Raw genomic sequence first — 17171 nt, 5'->3', positions numbered from 1 at the left:
AGGTATCCTCTGGCTACAGTGAGCTTCTGTTTGGGTCCCTAACGCCCTAAGATGGCCATGTATCCATTGCACATGCTAGGCTCCCTGTGTACAACACTCTTGACAAAACCCCCACCCCCCCGCCGCCGCCACCTTTTTAAAATCTTGTCCTATAGGATGTGTCCTCCAAGAATCTTTTCTGACCCCATATCCATCATAATTACCAAAGCTCGGTTAGGTGCTCTCCTGTATGCTCTCACAGCACCCTGGACCTCCCCTTCTGGAACATTTACTCCACGGTATTGGTGCTGCCAATTCTGCCCTCATCCCCTTACATCTTTTGAGCCAGATGGAAGGTTTCATGACTAAGTAAACCCTCTACTTTATACTCAGTACTCAGTGAGTTCATTCCCTGACTTAGCTGTACAAATTAAATGACATAGGGGCTAGCAATGTGGCACAGTGGGATAAGGCCCTGGCCTACAACGCTGGCATCCCATATGGGTGCTGGTTCGAGTCCCAGCTACTCCACTTCTGATCCATCTCCCTGCTAATGTACCTGGGAAAGCAGCAGAGGATGGCCCAAGTCCTTGGGCCCTCGCACCTATGTGGGAGACCTGAAAGAAGCTCCTGGCTCCTGGCTTCAGATCAGCTCAGCTCTGGCCACTGCAGTCATTTGGGGAGTGAACCAACAGATGGAAGACCTCTCTCTTTCTACCTATCTCTACCTCTCTCTGTAACTATCTTTTGAATAAATAAATCTTTTAAAAACAAATTGAATGAAATAAAATGAAGAATTTGAAGCTTAAAGTCTAATGTCTATTGGATTAATGTTTTAGAAAAACATCATGTATGGGGCCAGCATTGCGGCATAGCAGGTTAAGGTACTGCCTTGGATGCCGGCATCTCTTGTGGGCACCAGTTCAAGACCCTGCTGCTCCACTTATGATCCAGCTCTTTGCTAATGTGCCTGGGAAAGCAGCGGAAGATGGCCTGAGTATTTGGGCCCATGCACCTACATGGGAGATCTGGAAGAAGCTCTGGCTCCTGGCTTCAGCCTGGCACAACCCCAGCCATTGTGACCATTTGGGGAGTGAACCAGTGGATGGATGAAAGATCTCTGTGTGTGTGTGTGTGTGTGTGTGTTAAAAACTCTTCATTTCAAATAAATAAAAATAAGTCTTTTTAAAAAAAAAGAGAAAAATATCATGTGACCATGAGAAGAAAGAACTGTAATGGGATCAAGTGGAAGGAAGGGGCTGACATAGAAAGTCCAGTGTGTAGGTCTGATAATATTGCATGAATAGTGCAATATTAGTAGAGAAGGGAAAGGAGAGGAATACTCCAGAAGAACTGATAACATTTAAGAAGTAATAACACAGGGCATTATTAAATCTTCTTTTGACATTTCTATTCAATTTAATTAACTTTTTGATTGCTTACTCTACATATTTTATTATGTTATCAAATATAGAATTAATAAGATATTCTCCCAACTTTGGAGGTTGCAAGGGTTTCAGTTAGCTAGTAGAGCCACAAATATGAGAGTGCATCAAAAAGTCTGAAAAATGGAATTTAAGGATAAGAATAGTTTGGTGCAAAAATTTTGAAATCCATGCAGAGTTTTTTCATAATACACATTTTCCATGAACTTTTTGAAGACCACTCATACTTAATACCAGGCAGAGAGGAAAAGAAAGCAGAATTGAAGAGTTTGAGGGTGAGTAAGCGTGGTTTCTCAATTTATTTACTTATTTGTTTTTTGTTTGTTTTTTCCCCTAAAGATAATGCGCTAGTAGTTTTGTGACAATAGATAGTCTATCGAGGTGGAAAGAACATTGCCTGCAGACAGAACATAGGAGTCTTAGTTCTTCCCCTGCCATTAACTGGTAGTATGAACTTGAACAATTTGTTTAACTTCTCTAGGGCTTAATTTCCTCATTTGAAAAATAAACTTTTTCAGTGAAATGACCTTTACAATTGTACCATCTTACATCTTTGTTGCATTTAAAATGTGTGCAGTATTTCTAAAAAAAATTCAAGTCACCTAATTAAAATGCCCATGTATTCTAAGAAATTGATGATAATGTTTACTTTTGCCAAGTAGGGACAGTTTACACAAATGTGCATTTTTCCCTTTCCACATCCTTAGCCCTTTCAGCCTTATGGTGTGTGTGTGTGCACTCGGATGCATGTGCACCTGCTATGAATGCTAGGCTTTGTCTGAGAAATGTAAAGTAGCATCAATCTTTTTTCCGTCTTTGATAGATGAGTAGTTTTAAACTCTGGGCTCAGGCTATGTGACAATTATCTTCAAATTTCAATGGAAAGGAGACATATGAAGGAGCACAGAAAGCAGGATTAGAATAAAGAAAAAGAACTGTCCACTTGAAAATTCACCTGCTCGCCCCATCTGTACTGTGGCTCTTTGTAACCAAGCATGCATCAGCTTGCAAGAATGGCCAGTAATGCTAGCATCTGTAACAGATGACCCAGAAAAATCAGTGGCTTAATACGAAGTTATTTCTCATTCACTTAAAGTGTAATTGGTGGTGAGTCATCATGGCAGTAGTGCTGTTGTTTATCTGTTCCATGCAGTTATACAGGAACCCCTGGACTGGTAGAGACTCAGTTACCTGCAGTACATGACTTCTCAGGATACCCTGGGTATGAATATTCAGGAGGCAAAAGCAGGCTTGGGAAGGGTGAGAGAGAAGGGGCTTTCCTGTAGGAATACTTTACTGGCTAGGCCTGATATCATTCCTGCCCACACTTCAGTGGCACAATCTCAGCTCCACGGGCACACCTAACTTCAGGGGACATTGAGGAACAGAGTCAAGCCATATGCTAAGAAAGACACAGAGCAGATTTTGATTACTACATAGTAGTCTCTGGTCTCTGCCTTACTGAAGAATATTGATTCTGTCTAGCTGTTCTCTCTCAACTTCCTCCTTTCTATCCCATGTCTATAGTTACTGACAAAATATTTCAGAGGTGATTCCTATTTTCCATGAGTAATTGGAAAATATTTTTAAGTAATGATATTGACCAAGTAAGCATCTTATTTTTATGGTACAATCATTAGGATTCTCTAAATACTCCAATTTCTGCCTTAGAAAATTATAGCGTATTGGTTTGTAGGTTTGTACAGGACACACAATGACCATCACGTCACTTTAGGTTGTGCACATCACTTTAGCTTCAGATTCTGAAAACTGGGAATATTACTTCTCCTAATGTTCTCAGGCTTCATGAAGTCAGTGGCAAAAAAATTTCAGATCTCAAGTTTTCTTTAGATCATTTGAGAAAATTATATCACAATTGCTGGCATTAAAAACTTTCAAAGTGTATACCATAGGCTTTTTTTTTTTCCAGACCAGCACCATCACATTGCCTGAGACCTTGTTAGAGACACAGTTCTCAGGCTTGACTTCAGATCTGCTGAATCAGAAACTCTGGGAGTGGGGCCTAACAATTTGTATTTTCACAAGTCTTATGAGGGAATATTCTGGAAACACTGACCTAGCAATTTAGAGTTGAGTTAGATTATTGCTGAAGCATTTCATTTCAAGGACCAGCTCAAAACATTATTTGAAATCATTGTTTAAAAATTATAGAATCTCCTTCTCATACATGGCTGTGAATTAAGAGTGTTGTAGAAAATTCACAGAATGAAAATAATTGCTTAGATCCCTTGGGAGGTCATGAGGGCAGATAATTTTCAAAGGTGTCAGTCACAGAAATCTACAGAAGCTTCTCTGGGGGTTTACTAAAAGAAAATGTATTCATGTATTTGATTGGTGACTGATCCTTTGACCATCTAGGATTTATCTCCAAAATACTTGGAATTCTGGGTCAGGAGAAATGATATCAGAGCTTCAGGTCTGAGTCAGTCTTTTATTCATCTAAGTATCCTCATTATCTTCCAGAGTGCCCATCATGGACAAAACATAATAAACCTTTACGATACATGAATGGAGGATGGAATAGTCATCTCATGGATTTGGGTCCTTAAGCAGTTTGCATTAATATTCTGGGGTCACTTAAAAATATCATTTGGATAGTTTATTCTAGCTACTATTAATGAATACTGATGGCTTTATGGACCTACTGCTGGGAGAGGGAGAGAGAGAGAGAGAGAGAGAGAGAGATAGAGAGATTCTTATATGAAGTTAATGCTTGTTCTATTTCTTGAAATGTCTACAAAAGACCTGTTACTACATATTAACCTTTTCAGTATGTAACCCAGGGTTTTCAACCTTGACACTATTGACATTCAATGCTGGATAATTCTTTGCTATGGGAGCTGTCATGTACACTGTAAGAAGTGGAGCAGCATCCCTGGCCTCTGCCCACTAGATGCCAGGCATATCTCCTACTCCCAGTTGTGACAATCAAAACGTCTCTAGACACTGCCAAGACTGTTTCCTTGGGGAGCAAATCACCCAGGCTGAGAATCACTCCTCTAGCCTAATATTAATAGAATAGTAATTTTCCTGCATTTTATTCAAAGCTATGGAAACAGGCTTCAAGGAAAAGCATATGTTCCACATTTCTCTTAGCTCACTGTTGAGGACTTTGGCAGTGACAGCTTCATCTATTTTGAAATGATTTGGTTCACAGATCATCATTATTTTGGGTCAGTTTTCTCCTTGGAACAACTTTATCTTTGGAGATGCAAATTCATGAACGCTAAGCATCTTTTTTAGACATAGTGTGATCTTCTACACTGACTCAGTGTTGAATTCCATTATTAGGCATTTTTATTTAATAATTTCTAAAAAACCTATAGACTGGCTAAAGGAACACTGAACGGGTCTGTCATATTCAGCAACTAACTGAATGGTTTTTATCTACTTCATTACAATGTTTTAAAATATTATGTAAGTAAAAATCTAAATAAAATATACTAATAGTCTTTACTGCATCCCACTCAAGATTCTGTCCCTGGAAAGAAACTCACCAATTGCTTCTGCAATCGACTTTTCGGTACCTAAAGGATTTGCTAACGGTAACAAAAGGGGTCCCTTCCCTTGGCGTTGTCACCAAATAATCTACCTCCAGCCAGAGCTGCCCAGAGGAAAGCTTTACTACTTCTGACAACAGACAGTGGGAAGGTAGAGCTCCCTAAAGAAATTGCCACCCTGAGAGCGGTTTGCTAGGACTCTTTTATCAAGGGTTAGGGGAGTGGCCAGGGTATAGAGAATGAGGAATTGGAGGGCCCTTCCTGCTTGCAATATACATCTTTATACATCAAATGTTCACAAGTCTGACTCAGCCCAGTTTCGCACAGCTTAACCCATTTTTTGTCTGTGGTGGCCTGCCCCTCCCCTCCCCGCCCTTTCCAGAACATCCTCTGAAAAGCAAGCTTACGCCAGTAAGCTGTCTCTGCTGGTATCCCAGTGCCCCCTTTTGCCTAAATTCCATACTCTTGGTTACACCAATTATTCTATTTCTTGATTATAGAAGTCATCTATTTTCTTCCTGTTAGGGCATAAAGATTTAGGACTAATTCAACCTCCTCTTCACTTCTGCTTCTTCTTATTCTATATTACAATTGTTACCTAAATCATTAGTGTTTCAATGATGAGCTGATAGTGTACCTTGACATCTTTACTGACAACCTCACAATAAGTTCCCCTCCCTTATTATCCATGTGGGCATGCTTTAAACTTTCCTTTCTTTTCTTCTTTTTCATTGAATGGTGATTTCAGAGAGAGAAGGGATAAAAAGCATGTGGCCATCACACATTCAGCAGGAAACTAAGGTGATTTTGGAACACTTTCGAATGATTACACAAAGTCTCAAAATTCTATTGTTAGAAGGCAGAATGCCTATTTCACCCTCACCTCTTGTGTTTAGCATAACTGACAGGCAGGGATTTTTTTTAACATCTAAGAAACAAGAATAAAATTTTTAATTTTTATAAAAATTCTTTTATTACTATTTTTATAATTTTTGTATCATTATTAACAAGAAATTAGGACCATCCAGAAAACAAAAACAAAGGAGTAAAAGCAGATACCCTATTGACATGACAGATGAAAAAGATACTAGGTGAGAAAGAACATGTATATAATAAAGCCTACAATTTGGAAATTGTGGAAATCAAAGTCAAGCAGTTAATTACTAACAAAGATGGCAACCGTGTTTCTTTTGTCTTTCACAGTGAATGCACAATTAGCACTTAATACTAAGACTGGGGAATAAACCATCTATAATCTACTGAAAAAGACCATCTGCTTCTGTAAATTTTGTTCTCATACACTTGCCAAAGGAAGAGAACATATTAACAAAATAATGGGCCCTGCACTGTTAATTGCTAGGTTGTTTGCAGTTGTGCTGTTGCTATTAGAATTTAATAAGCCATTCCTTCTGCTAAATTAATAGGCAGCCAAGATTATGTAATAGCTGCTTTCAGCTGCTAATTATTTTTCCCATAATTCCCTCCCCTCCCTGCCCCCACTCCCACTTCTTTTTTTTTTTTTTTTTTTTTTTTGACTAGGAACACGGAGAGGAGATTGCCAGTATGTCATCAGCAAGTCCCTAGTCCTCATTTTCAGAGCCATACACCAACATTAGGTGCATAACCGATGAGTTTAAATTTGGAGGCAGCTATGTCAAGAACGTTGAATACACACTTTGTACAGAAAAAAAAAAAAGGCAGCATTCGGAATCAGAGGGCAAGTTTTTATTTCATAGTATTGCAGCTATCTTTGAACTGGTTAGTGGCATCTGTTTCAAGTAGTAAGGGAGAAATGGGACATTAGCAAGCACATCTGGGGCATGTTTAGGCAGGGAGAAATTTGGGCAGGGGGCCTAAAGAACTATAGAAAGCTAGCTCTGTGGTTTTTGTCGACCCCTTTGTAATATTCCAGTATACATTAATCATACATGTCACCAGGGAACTTTCCAAGTGGCACAGTAATGCAGAAATGGAGAAGCATTACATTTTTTATTTTGCCAAACAAGGGCATTTTCAAATGCCTCCAAACCGCTATTTAGTATCTTAGTTTCATGTTTATTGTAATAACCCTCTCTTCCCTTGCACAGATAACATGATCTCTAATAAAGGGTTCCTTCAAGTTGACTGAATTTACTTTCATGGAAAAAATTTGCGATTTTTACTTTGGGCCATTAAAAAAAATCTGACAACTACGTTTTACAAACCTCTGCAAAAAGGGCATGGCCCAACAAAAGCAATTTTCTAGCTTCCTTTGTAGGAACCCAGTTGACTGGAGTAATGAATAGCATTCGACATGGGAAACCCGTGGCTGTTCAAGCAAGGTCACCTAATCCCGTGGGGCTCCCCTTTCCTTATCTATAAAAGATGAGTTGGACTAGATGATTCATTCATTCCATCATTCAAACACCAAGTATGAACACTGATTACGTGCCCAGCAGTGTGCTCAGCATCACGGCCCTTAACAAATCTATCATTCATTTCAGTCTTTACCAGCCAACTTGTGTTACACACCAAGCAGTGAACTAAGTTGGAATGCAAAATGAATAAATCCAAGACGTGCTAAATACAGACTAATGGACATGTTGGTGAAAAACGTATTCGTTCTTACAGGGTTTTAGGGTGACGCTTCATACTTGTGACATTTGAGAGGAAGGGCATGTCAGGCAGAGCAAGTCGTTGGCCAGGCTAAACCCAGGCGGCTGGTGGGAGCGATCCCGTGTGAAGCAAGCGGGATCTCGAAGACGAAGTGGTGTCTGGGCTTTTCAGCTGAGGACATAACTCATGCAGTCCGCAGCCCTGAAGATGGGCGAGGCAAGCCCAGGGTGCGAAGCTTGTGGTAAAAAGTGTCTGGGCTAGGGCTGTAGCACTGCGATGGGAAGGAGAGGCCGTCTACCTAGCAAAAGGCCCTGTGAACGCATGCAAGGGCTCCGCGAAAGAGCTGCCTTGCTTTCCCCAGAGTTGCAGCACTCCCTTTCTCCTCCCACCATCATCACCGGCCGTCACACCTCCCTATCCCACCCTCTTGGGACACGGAGAGTCATCGGAGCTCGAACTTGGCTCTTCGCGTTCAGAACCTTCTCTGCCTCGAACCACAGGGTCGCCTAAGGTCGCCGCGGAACCACGTCCTCCCGTCACCAAAAGAGCCAAGGCAGCCACCCGCTCGCGTCCCGAAGGCACGAGCCTGAGTACGCAGGCGCGCTGGCTGCTGCCGAGGCCGCTTCCGGGTCACGTGGCCCAACTTCCGGTTCGCACCACTCCTCTCGGTGACGACGCGGCCAATCGGTTTCGTCGGACTACGCGGTCGCCTGCGCCGCCTCCGGGTGCCGTTGGCTGCCGTTGGGCCGCTTCCCGCGCGTCGTCCAGCCCGCCTCTCCGCTAGCCGCAGCCCCAGCTCCTCCCTCGTCCGGCCCCTGGGGCGGAGTCTGTTGGCTCGCCCTCCCCTCGCCGCCTAAGCCTGCTTTCCGACAACTGGGTCCCCTCCCCACAGCAACACGGCGTCTCCTACTCGCCGCGGCGACAGGGGTTTCCCCTCAGCCGCCGCCGCTGCCGGCCGAGCCCAGCCGCACCCGCGGCCCGCGGCTGCCGTAAGTCCCGAGGGCGAGTGGGGACGCTGGGGATGGGGATGGGGAGGGGGAGGGATGGCTGGGCGCGCCCCCCGCCGCCCCGCGCGCGCTCCGACGACCCCACCCCGAGCCCGCCGGCCCGCCACCTGGGCGCCGCGCCCCACAACTCACTTCTTTCCACGTCGGCCCCCCGCAAACCACTGCGCGGCGCCTGGGAATGCGGGGTCTAGTCCGGGGCTCCGCCGGGGCGCCGCGGCACCTGTGGTTCGGGAATCGTCTCAAGTTTTGCGGGGCGTTTTAGGGAGGGGCTGGCGGCCGGGGACGGCGGCGGCCGAGAACTCTTGGCGCCCCCCTGCGCGGCGGCGGATGCCATTGTCTGCTCCGCTCCTTGCCTGTCACCTCGCTCAGGCTTGGTCAGTGATGGAGTGTAGCCCCGGAAGAGGGGGAGGCATCGGAGACGGCGGGACCCAAGGAAAGCTGGTCCCGAGCTCGCTCCGAGGCTGAGCCCATTGTTTTTAAATGCCCGTTTCCCAGAATTGTGGTACCCTGTGATTTGCGACACAATCAAAGCATTCGTGTTTAATAAGACAGGATACTTGTGCCTTGCAACCGGATTTCGTCCCATGTTAGTACATAATTTATTTTGAGAGAATACGTTGTGTTTTCTTCTTGTAAAGTGGTAGGGCAGATACAGGACCCTGCTCCCGACAGCCTTGAACCCAGACTCTTTTTGGCAAGCAAACCCCCGCCCCTCCTGGCCACCGAGATCAAGGAATACGAGGTTCATTCTCTTCCAAGTTCTGGTAACGGGTTTGCTTTAAATGTCCAGTTGATGCTTCGCTTGCTGCCCCCTTTTCGAATGCCGCTGATTTTGCAACTTACATGGAGGCACTTTGATATCCCTGAGTAATGTCCGTGTATTTTGTGCCACTGAAGCATGTTACGAGCGGTAATAAGCCTTAAGTTTAATAAAGTTAAAATTGTCATGTCGTAAATTGCCAAGTATCTGGTTGATGTCTTTTTGCATTATTTTAATTTCATATCAAATAATTTCATATAGAAATTTAGGGCTCATTTTATTCTATATTGATTGTATAAATTCTCTCTCCCCATGTTCAAGATGGTGTGAGTTTTAAGAATCAGGCTTGAATCTTCTTTGCCATGCTTAAAAGAAAACAGAATACGTATCTGAATTCTATCTTTACATTATCTTGTAGAAATAATACTGTTTGCAGTTGATGACCAGTTGACTTACCATAAGCTTGCCTTTAACAGAACATTCAGACTAATCAACAGATTTGCAGGTTCCAAATAAATACACACAAATTAGGTTAGGTGTTAAAAACACTAGAATTCAGTATCCAATCCATCTGTAGATGCTGTTTTTTATTGTTTTAAATGTAATATTTCATATAATGCCCCTGAATATATCTAATTATTATTTTGACATTTTAAAGATTTGATTTTCATAATATTACATTAACCTGACTCTTAATTATGTGCATATTTATGTTTTTAAAAATGAGATGAAAACAGATACTTTAAGATCAGGATCTTATTAAGAAAAACATGTATTTGTGAGATCCTCTTTTTTGGTGAATATTTTAGCTCATTCTGTTTTTTTTTAAATATGCTAGCATAAATGGAAGAGAGCATTCAAAGTCTACAAGTAATTCACCCTGGGACTAGAAAAGCCTTGGGCTGAAAAATAGTAGATTGCCTGTTTCTTTCAAATGTACCTAAACCAATTGATATCTACAGTTCTCTTTTGATGCATATAGGGAGTGTGGACTGTATGAGCACAGGTAGAAAATAGTTTCTAAATTACAAGGGACAGCTTTTTGTTCAAAAATTTCACTGCAATATACCTGTTTTTTCTTTTTTTTCCCACCCATTCCTCTCCAAACTTATGTGGAACAGAGTGAGATGGGAAGGGAAGGGTTGTATCTAGCAGAAAGATCTTTCTAAAAGAATTTCCTGCTATTTCAAGTGACATAAAAATAATGATAGCTGCTAATTGTCAGTTTAATGCCCTGCTCTCACAGGTTCCTCTGAAAAACATGTATTAACCGTATTGAGTCAAAGTACCGCATGTGATCTTTACTTTACTTGTCTTAACAGATGCAGTTTATGCTGCTTTTTAGTCGTCAGGGGAAGCTTCGACTGCAGAAATGGTATGTCCCACTGTCAGACAAAGAGAAGAAAAAGATCACAAGAGAACTTGTTCAGACCGTTTTAGCACGGAAACCTAAAATGTGCAGCTTTCTTGAGTGGCGAGATCTGAAGATTGTTTACAAAAGGTATGGTTTTTATTTATCAGAAAGGTGTAATAAAAGAGTCAATTGTTAGGTCATTTGTAACATGGAGATGTCAGACTTTTGTTGATCACATTTAGAAATAATGATTAATAAAGATTTAGGAGAAAAATATTTAGAGTAAAGCAGTAAAGCTTTGTATTTTTAAAATAACTGCTGTTTTGATTGATTATCCAGGCTAAAATGATAAAAGGGAAATCATTTTAGAACTAATTATATAATTAAAGACATAAATGACTATTTATAATCATCTTTTTAGAAAAACCCAGTTCATTTCATTGCAGGAGGAAATAGGGTCAGAATTTTAAATTATGTGAGAAATTCTCTGAATTTAGAGAAGCATAGATAACAGTCTAATCCCTTCTCCCTGCAAATCTATAAAATAATAACTGATATTTGACATGCCTTTTATCTGACTATTAGAATCTTCTAAATATCTTGGGAACATAGACTTTCAACCATACAAATGTTTAAAAACTTTGCATATACACAGGATCTGTTTTGTTAGTAGTGTGTATTAATTCAAAATACACTTGTTGCTCCGGTAGAGATATGAATAGATATAATATATCATTTTGCCAAGGAGGTTTTTTTTAATTTTATATTGGAGAATGACTATTAGATTGGTTTTTTACATTGAGAATTTTAAAAATGCTGTGTATCTTTATTAGTATATGAAACTCTGATACCTTAAAATAAATTTCTCAACACTATTCTAAGCAGGCTAAATGAAATATAACAACTTCTTTTACTGAACATTTCTTGAAGGAACATTTACTTTTGTTTCTTCCTCATTTCTGTACCCTTTTGAATAATTTACTGAATTTAAGATAACAGCATTTCTACGTGTAAAAAATTCCCTTGTATAGGGAGCACGTAGGTAACTAGTCATTTGGGATGCAAAGAGGCATCTGCAGAGAGGTCTGGTTTTTTTCTCAGCTTTCCTTTATTGCATTCCAAAGGATGGGTTTTTTTTTGCTCAGGAAATGGTAATAGGGTAGAGGGAAAGAAAAGGAAATAATAGCACATAAAGAGTTTCTTAAATACTATAGAATCTTCTTTTATTATGGAATGAATTTAGCTACCTCTGGGTGATTTTGTATCCAGTGTTTGGTTTATTACTTGTTGAGAAAGATAGAAACATCATAGCATTTGAGAGCTGAGGTATGTCTTAGAATAATTAGTCAAATACTTTTAAAAAAAACTTAAAATGAAAGTGAAGCTGTTCTTGTGCAATCAAGAAGGAGAATCCTGTACCCTTTCTCAGTTGGCTTTGACCCTTTGAACAGGAGAGTTTGTGAGTTTGAAAACCATTGTTAATCAAACTTCAATTTTATAAAAAGTGAGAATTTGAGAGAAGTGACTTGTCCAAGGTCATATGCTAGTTAGTGGTGGACATGGGGCTATAACTCATATCTTAAGAATGGAAACAGTGGTTTTAAACAGGAGTGAAAAAAGATTTCCTTTTCTTAAAGATAGAAATAGGGCAATGAATGGGGGACAGGTGGGATGAGACTGGCACACCTCGGTCCAATAGGAGACTGCATCATACAGAGGTCCTGAACACTGGGCAGGAGAGCTATTACCCAGGTAAGTTTCATAAGACTTGGTCACTCCTAGAAGTGGGACGTGAAGGAAAGGGAAGAAGGTTAATGGTGAGCTAAAAAATGCAGTTTTTGGGGGCAGCTTGACTTTGGGTGCCTGTGTGACTTAATGGTTTTCTGATGGGATTTGGTGGGCATAGGCTTGCCAGTCTGGAGAAAAAGAAAGTGATAGATCACCAGCATTCTAGCTGGTGAATTAAGCATTCTAGTTGGGAGTTAAGAAGGGACCCACAACAGAGTGAGACCCAAAGAAAATAAGGTTTAGCTCAATAAAGTCAGGGGAAGCAGAAAGAGAGTTTCAAGAATTAGATTGCTAGTGCTAGATGTTGCATAAAATTCAGTGATAGAAAGAATTTATTAGATTTTCAATGAGCAATTCATGAAATGCCATTGCCAGAACACTTTCACTCGAGTAAGAGACAGAACTCTTGATGTAATAGGGTGAAGTGTGAAGTACAGAAATTTGAACAGTATCTGTAGGCTATTTTGGGAAGCTTTGCTGTGATGGGCAGAGGAGGTGGTAACCATTTGCAGACATAGGAGTAGGGAGAAAGTTTAAAAAAAAAGGTAAGAGAAGCTTAAGCTTATTTCTAGATAGAGAAAGGAGTCCCCCGTGTGGAGGAGGGAAATACCAGCAAAGGAATCAGTCCTATGAATGAGCTATTAATGGGAAGAAAGGAAAGCACTGGTTGGTGTTCCTGCACACACATCACTCAGCCTGTCCAATGCTGGGCCACCACTGTTTCTTTTGAAAGCTATAAGGAGTAGTCTAAGCCAATTCTGATAAATACATCAAAGCTCCTTTCAGTAAAGGTGGAATAAAAATAACAGCTTTAACTGAAATACAATTCATATACAAAAGGTGGAATTTAAAATCTGTTTTTCTATGTCCCTCCTCATTTCATACTAGACATTTTTTTGTTTTGTTTTAGCATTTTATTTATTTAAGAGAGAGAATCTCCTACCCAAATGCTCACAATAGCCAGGGCAGGCCTAGGCCCAAGCCAGGAGCCAGGTACGCAAGCCAGGTTTCCCATGTGGGTAGCAGGGACACAACCACTTGAGCCATCATTTGCTGCCTCCGAGGTTGTGCATTAGCAAAAAGTTGGAAGCAGAAGTGTAGTGAGGACTCCAACCCAAGAAGTCCAATATTAGGTACAGGCGTCTCAAGCAGTGCTCAACCCCTGTGCCCCTATTGTTTGTTGATATTAGCAGGTGATTTGTTTTTCCTATAACTATCTGGAAGAGAAGACCTTTTAAGCAAAAGAATTGGTGCTTAGCTTTTGAGAAATTCTGAATGAGCACTTTCATTGTTCATATCAGCAAATGCTTTTTATTCCTTTTTTAAAATTGTCTCATCCACATCTTCAGCCTCAGTATTTAGCAAACAAATTCCCCCTTTTGGGGAGGGTGATGTAGGGCGATAAGGATAATATAGCTGAAAAGACAGACTGAAGATCTGAATACTTAAGTTTTTTTCCATTTATGTGAATTGCTAATTTTGTGGTGTTGAACAAGTCACTTTCCCTTTGTTTCCTCATCTCTGAAATAAAATATACTTGAAGATTCATTGACAACAGAACCTTGTATGTTTTTTTCAGTCCTATTTTGTGAAATAGGCACTGGATTGAAGTCTTAAAATTAATTTAAAAATACATGTATCTCCACATTACTAGCTTAGCATTTGTCATTGAGTCCTTGTTGGTTTTCTTTATTAACAAAAGAATTTTTAATGACATACCAGTGGGTGTTGAGAACAGTTTAGCAACATTTACCCACAGTCAGCTGATATTTAGCTGACTGCAGAGAAGTCATGTGTTTTGAATATAAGAATAGGCACTTTCATATGTTCACTGAGTACCAGTAATTAGAGTAAGTCTTAATCCACTGTACTAAAAATAACGAAACATACCTTTCTTCTTACTAGTCTATTAATTTTATTTCAGATTTAGACTTACAAATATGCACTATGAGAACAAAATGAGCTCATTATTGAATTTAAAAACCATTTGGTCCTAAAAATAAGTTGTATACCCCAAGTTCTCTTTAATCTTTTACTAAATAAGTATGATATTTTTTTATTCCCCTGTCCTCAAAACTTAAAATATTGCTCTGGGCATTGCTTGATTTTTGCTAGGTATAGAATTATTTTAATACATTTGCTGGCTATGGTTTTTAATATAAAACTTAGGCTTTGGAGCTAATTGCTATTCCTAGGCAGGTCACTCAAGCCTAGGTCTCCTATAAATGCAGGTAAGAATGGCACTTCTCTGCTAGGGTTGTTGTGAGAAGTAAAATAGCACAATATGCAAAAGCCATAGCTAACATTCAGTGCTTCACTTACAGTGAAGACTCAGTCCATAGTGCCTGTTACTAGGTTTGTTTCTTCCTTCCCTAAACTTTCTGCTGAGAGATACATTCCTAGCATCCTGATAGCTTTCTGTTCACCTGCAAGAAAGAATTCATTAAGTTGGTGACTCTTCGATTCTGAGCCAAAGTAAACATTTAGATAGCATTGGGGTTGTTTTCAGTTGTTTAATATTACTGGTTGCTACTTAGACACATGGTTCCTGATGGTTTTTAAATTAATGCTTCCAAATAGTTTGTACAAGTTAGGATCTTTGACTAGTGGTTAAGTACTATTTTATTTATTTATTTTTCATTTCATTTGGAAGGCAGAGAGAGACAGATGGAGTGAGATCTTCCATCCACTGGTTCACTCCCCTAATGCCTGCAACAGCTAGAACTGGGCCAACCCAAAGCCAGGAGCCTGGAACTCCATCAAGACTCCCTCAAAGGTAGCAGGGGCTCAAGCACTTGAGTCAGTATATGCTGCCTCCAAGGATGTGTTAGCAGGAAGCTGGATCACAAACAAGGTAGCCAGAAAGGAACCAGGCCCTCCCATACAGGATGCAAGCATCCCAAGTGGCAGTTTCACTGCTGCACCAAATGCCTGCCCCAAGTACTGTTTGTTTTTTTTTTTTAAGATTTATTTATTTACTTGAAAGTCAGAGTTACACAGAGAGAGAAGCAGAGGCAGAGAGAGAGAGAGAGAGGTCTTCCATCTGCATGTTCTCTCTCCAATTGGCCGCAACGGCCAGAGCTGCGCGGATCAGGAGCCAGGAGCTTCTTCTGGGTCTCCCAAGGACCCAAGGACTTGGGCCATCTTATACTGCTTTCCCAGGCCATAGCAAATCGGAAGTGGAGCAGCCGGGACTCGAACCAGCACCCATATGGGACACTGGCACTGCAGGCAGTAGCTTTACCCACTATGCCACAGTGCTGGCCCCTACTGTTTATTTTTAAATGAAGGAGCAGTACTATGCATAAGAAGCGAGAATGGTGCAAACATTAGATTGTTCAACAGTAGCACTGAGGAAGTCTTGAAAATGAGGGTATTAAGTAATTTTACTGAAAACTATTAGCAAACTGTAATTATTTAGTATTCTGTTTGTATTAGTCATATTTGGTTTTTAATCTATAATTTTTTAAGATTTATTTCTTTGAAAGGCAGAGTTGTAGAAAGGCAAAAGCAGAGAGAGAGAGGTCTTCCATCTGCTGGTTCACTCCCCAAATGGCCACAACGGCTGGAGCTGGGCTGATCCAGAACCAGGAGCCAGGAACTTTTTCTGGGTCTCCCACGCAGGGCAGGGGCCCAAGCATTTGGGGCATCTTCCACTGCTTTCCCAGGCCATAGCAGAGCACATTTTTATACCAGTTATTTTAATCTAATTTTTATAATCCAAGGAATTGTATTGTGATAATTTCCCCCAAATTCAAAATTGTATTTAATGAGTATCAATTAGAGTGGATGGAGAGTTGTAATACCTCATTGCTTTTTTTATTTGAAAGTCAGAGTTACACAGAGAGAGGAGAGGCAGAGAGAGAGAGGTCTTCCATCTGCTGGTTCACTCCCCAATTGGCCGCAACGGCCGGAGCTGCGCTGATCTGAAGCCAGGAGCCAGGAGCTTCTCTCAGGTCTCCCACGTGGGTGCAGGGGCCCAAGGACTTGGGCCATCTTCTACTGCTTTCCCAGGCCATAGCAGAGAGCTGGATCAGAAGAGGAGCAGCCGGGACTCAAATCAGTGCCCATTTGGGATGCCGGCACTTCAGGCCAGGTTATTAACCTGCTGCACCACAGCATGGGCCCTTCTCATTGCTTTTTAAACAAATAAAAACAGGATAGTAAAGAGAACTAGAGGAAGCACTTTGTTCAAGTTGGAGGCAGTGCAGTGCCCTGGTATGTCTTCTATGATTTATTCTCTTTATGATGATTAATGAACACATTAAAATGTCCACTCTGTAAGTCTGCAGAAGACTCTCCATTTTAAATAGTGAATGTGAAAGGTAAAATGAATATGCAAAAAGTTGGGCTATATGTGATGATATTTGGTTTAGTAAAGTAGAAAAAGACTTGGAGTTCAGATTGGGAGTTTCTTATCCCAGTACTAATACATTTGTAGGCCCTGTATTCTTGGGCCTTACTGATTTTTTGTGTTTTTTTTTTTTTTTATCTATAATAAAGCATGATAGGACTTGCTGTTGAAAAGTCCAAATAAGACCTGTTTTTTATAATATCAAAATTAATAGTGTTAATAGTTATTTTAATACCATGGAACAGGAACTTATTTAATCCTAAAACAGGTTGTGTTTTTCTGTGTATTTTACATTAATGCTGTGAGCAGTTACTGCCAATTGTGTTTTCTAAAATCATTTAAGTGCTCCTCAGTGAAAATTAACAATC

General features: G+C 40.7%; 1 protein-coding gene and 1 long non-coding RNA gene across 14 annotated transcripts in view; one reads left to right on the top strand and one right to left on the bottom strand.

Annotated features, from left to right (window-relative positions):
• LOC138847720 (uncharacterized) overlaps nucleotides 1-9164 on the bottom strand; it is a 233576-nt gene extending 224412 nt beyond the window's left edge. For both annotated transcript variants that reach the window (XR_011385664.2, XR_016228371.1), the window contains exon 1: nucleotides 8680-9164. This is a non-coding gene — a long non-coding RNA (uncharacterized LOC138847720). The remainder of the gene's footprint in view (nucleotides 1-8679) is intronic.
• Nucleotides 8409-17171, top strand: part of AP1S2 (adaptor related protein complex 1 subunit sigma 2) — a 30464-nt gene continuing 21701 nt past the window's right edge. For 6 of the 12 annotated variants that reach the window (XM_008272384.5, XM_089324833.1, XM_008272386.5 and 3 more), the window contains exons 1-2: nucleotides 8409-8529; nucleotides 10630-10808. In XM_008272384.5, the coding sequence (XP_008270606.1) occupies nucleotides 10630-10808 (179 nt within the window). In that variant the 5' untranslated portion in view covers nucleotides 8409-8529. Of the gene's footprint in view, nucleotides 8530-9185; nucleotides 9312-10629; nucleotides 10809-17171 lie in introns of all 12 variants that reach the window. The other 6 variants (XM_089324832.1, XM_089324836.1, XM_089324830.1 and 3 more) reach the window with 2 other exon arrangements.

This window comes from Oryctolagus cuniculus, chromosome X, assembly GCF_051225735.1.
Source record: "Oryctolagus cuniculus isolate XC-2025 breed Fujian yellow rabbit chromosome X, ASM5122573v1, whole genome shotgun sequence".
NCBI classification, from domain to species: domain Eukaryota; kingdom Metazoa; phylum Chordata; class Mammalia; order Lagomorpha; family Leporidae; genus Oryctolagus; species Oryctolagus cuniculus.
Note: the sequence above shows the minus strand (reverse complement) of the source record. Positions and strands in the feature narration are given on the sequence as shown.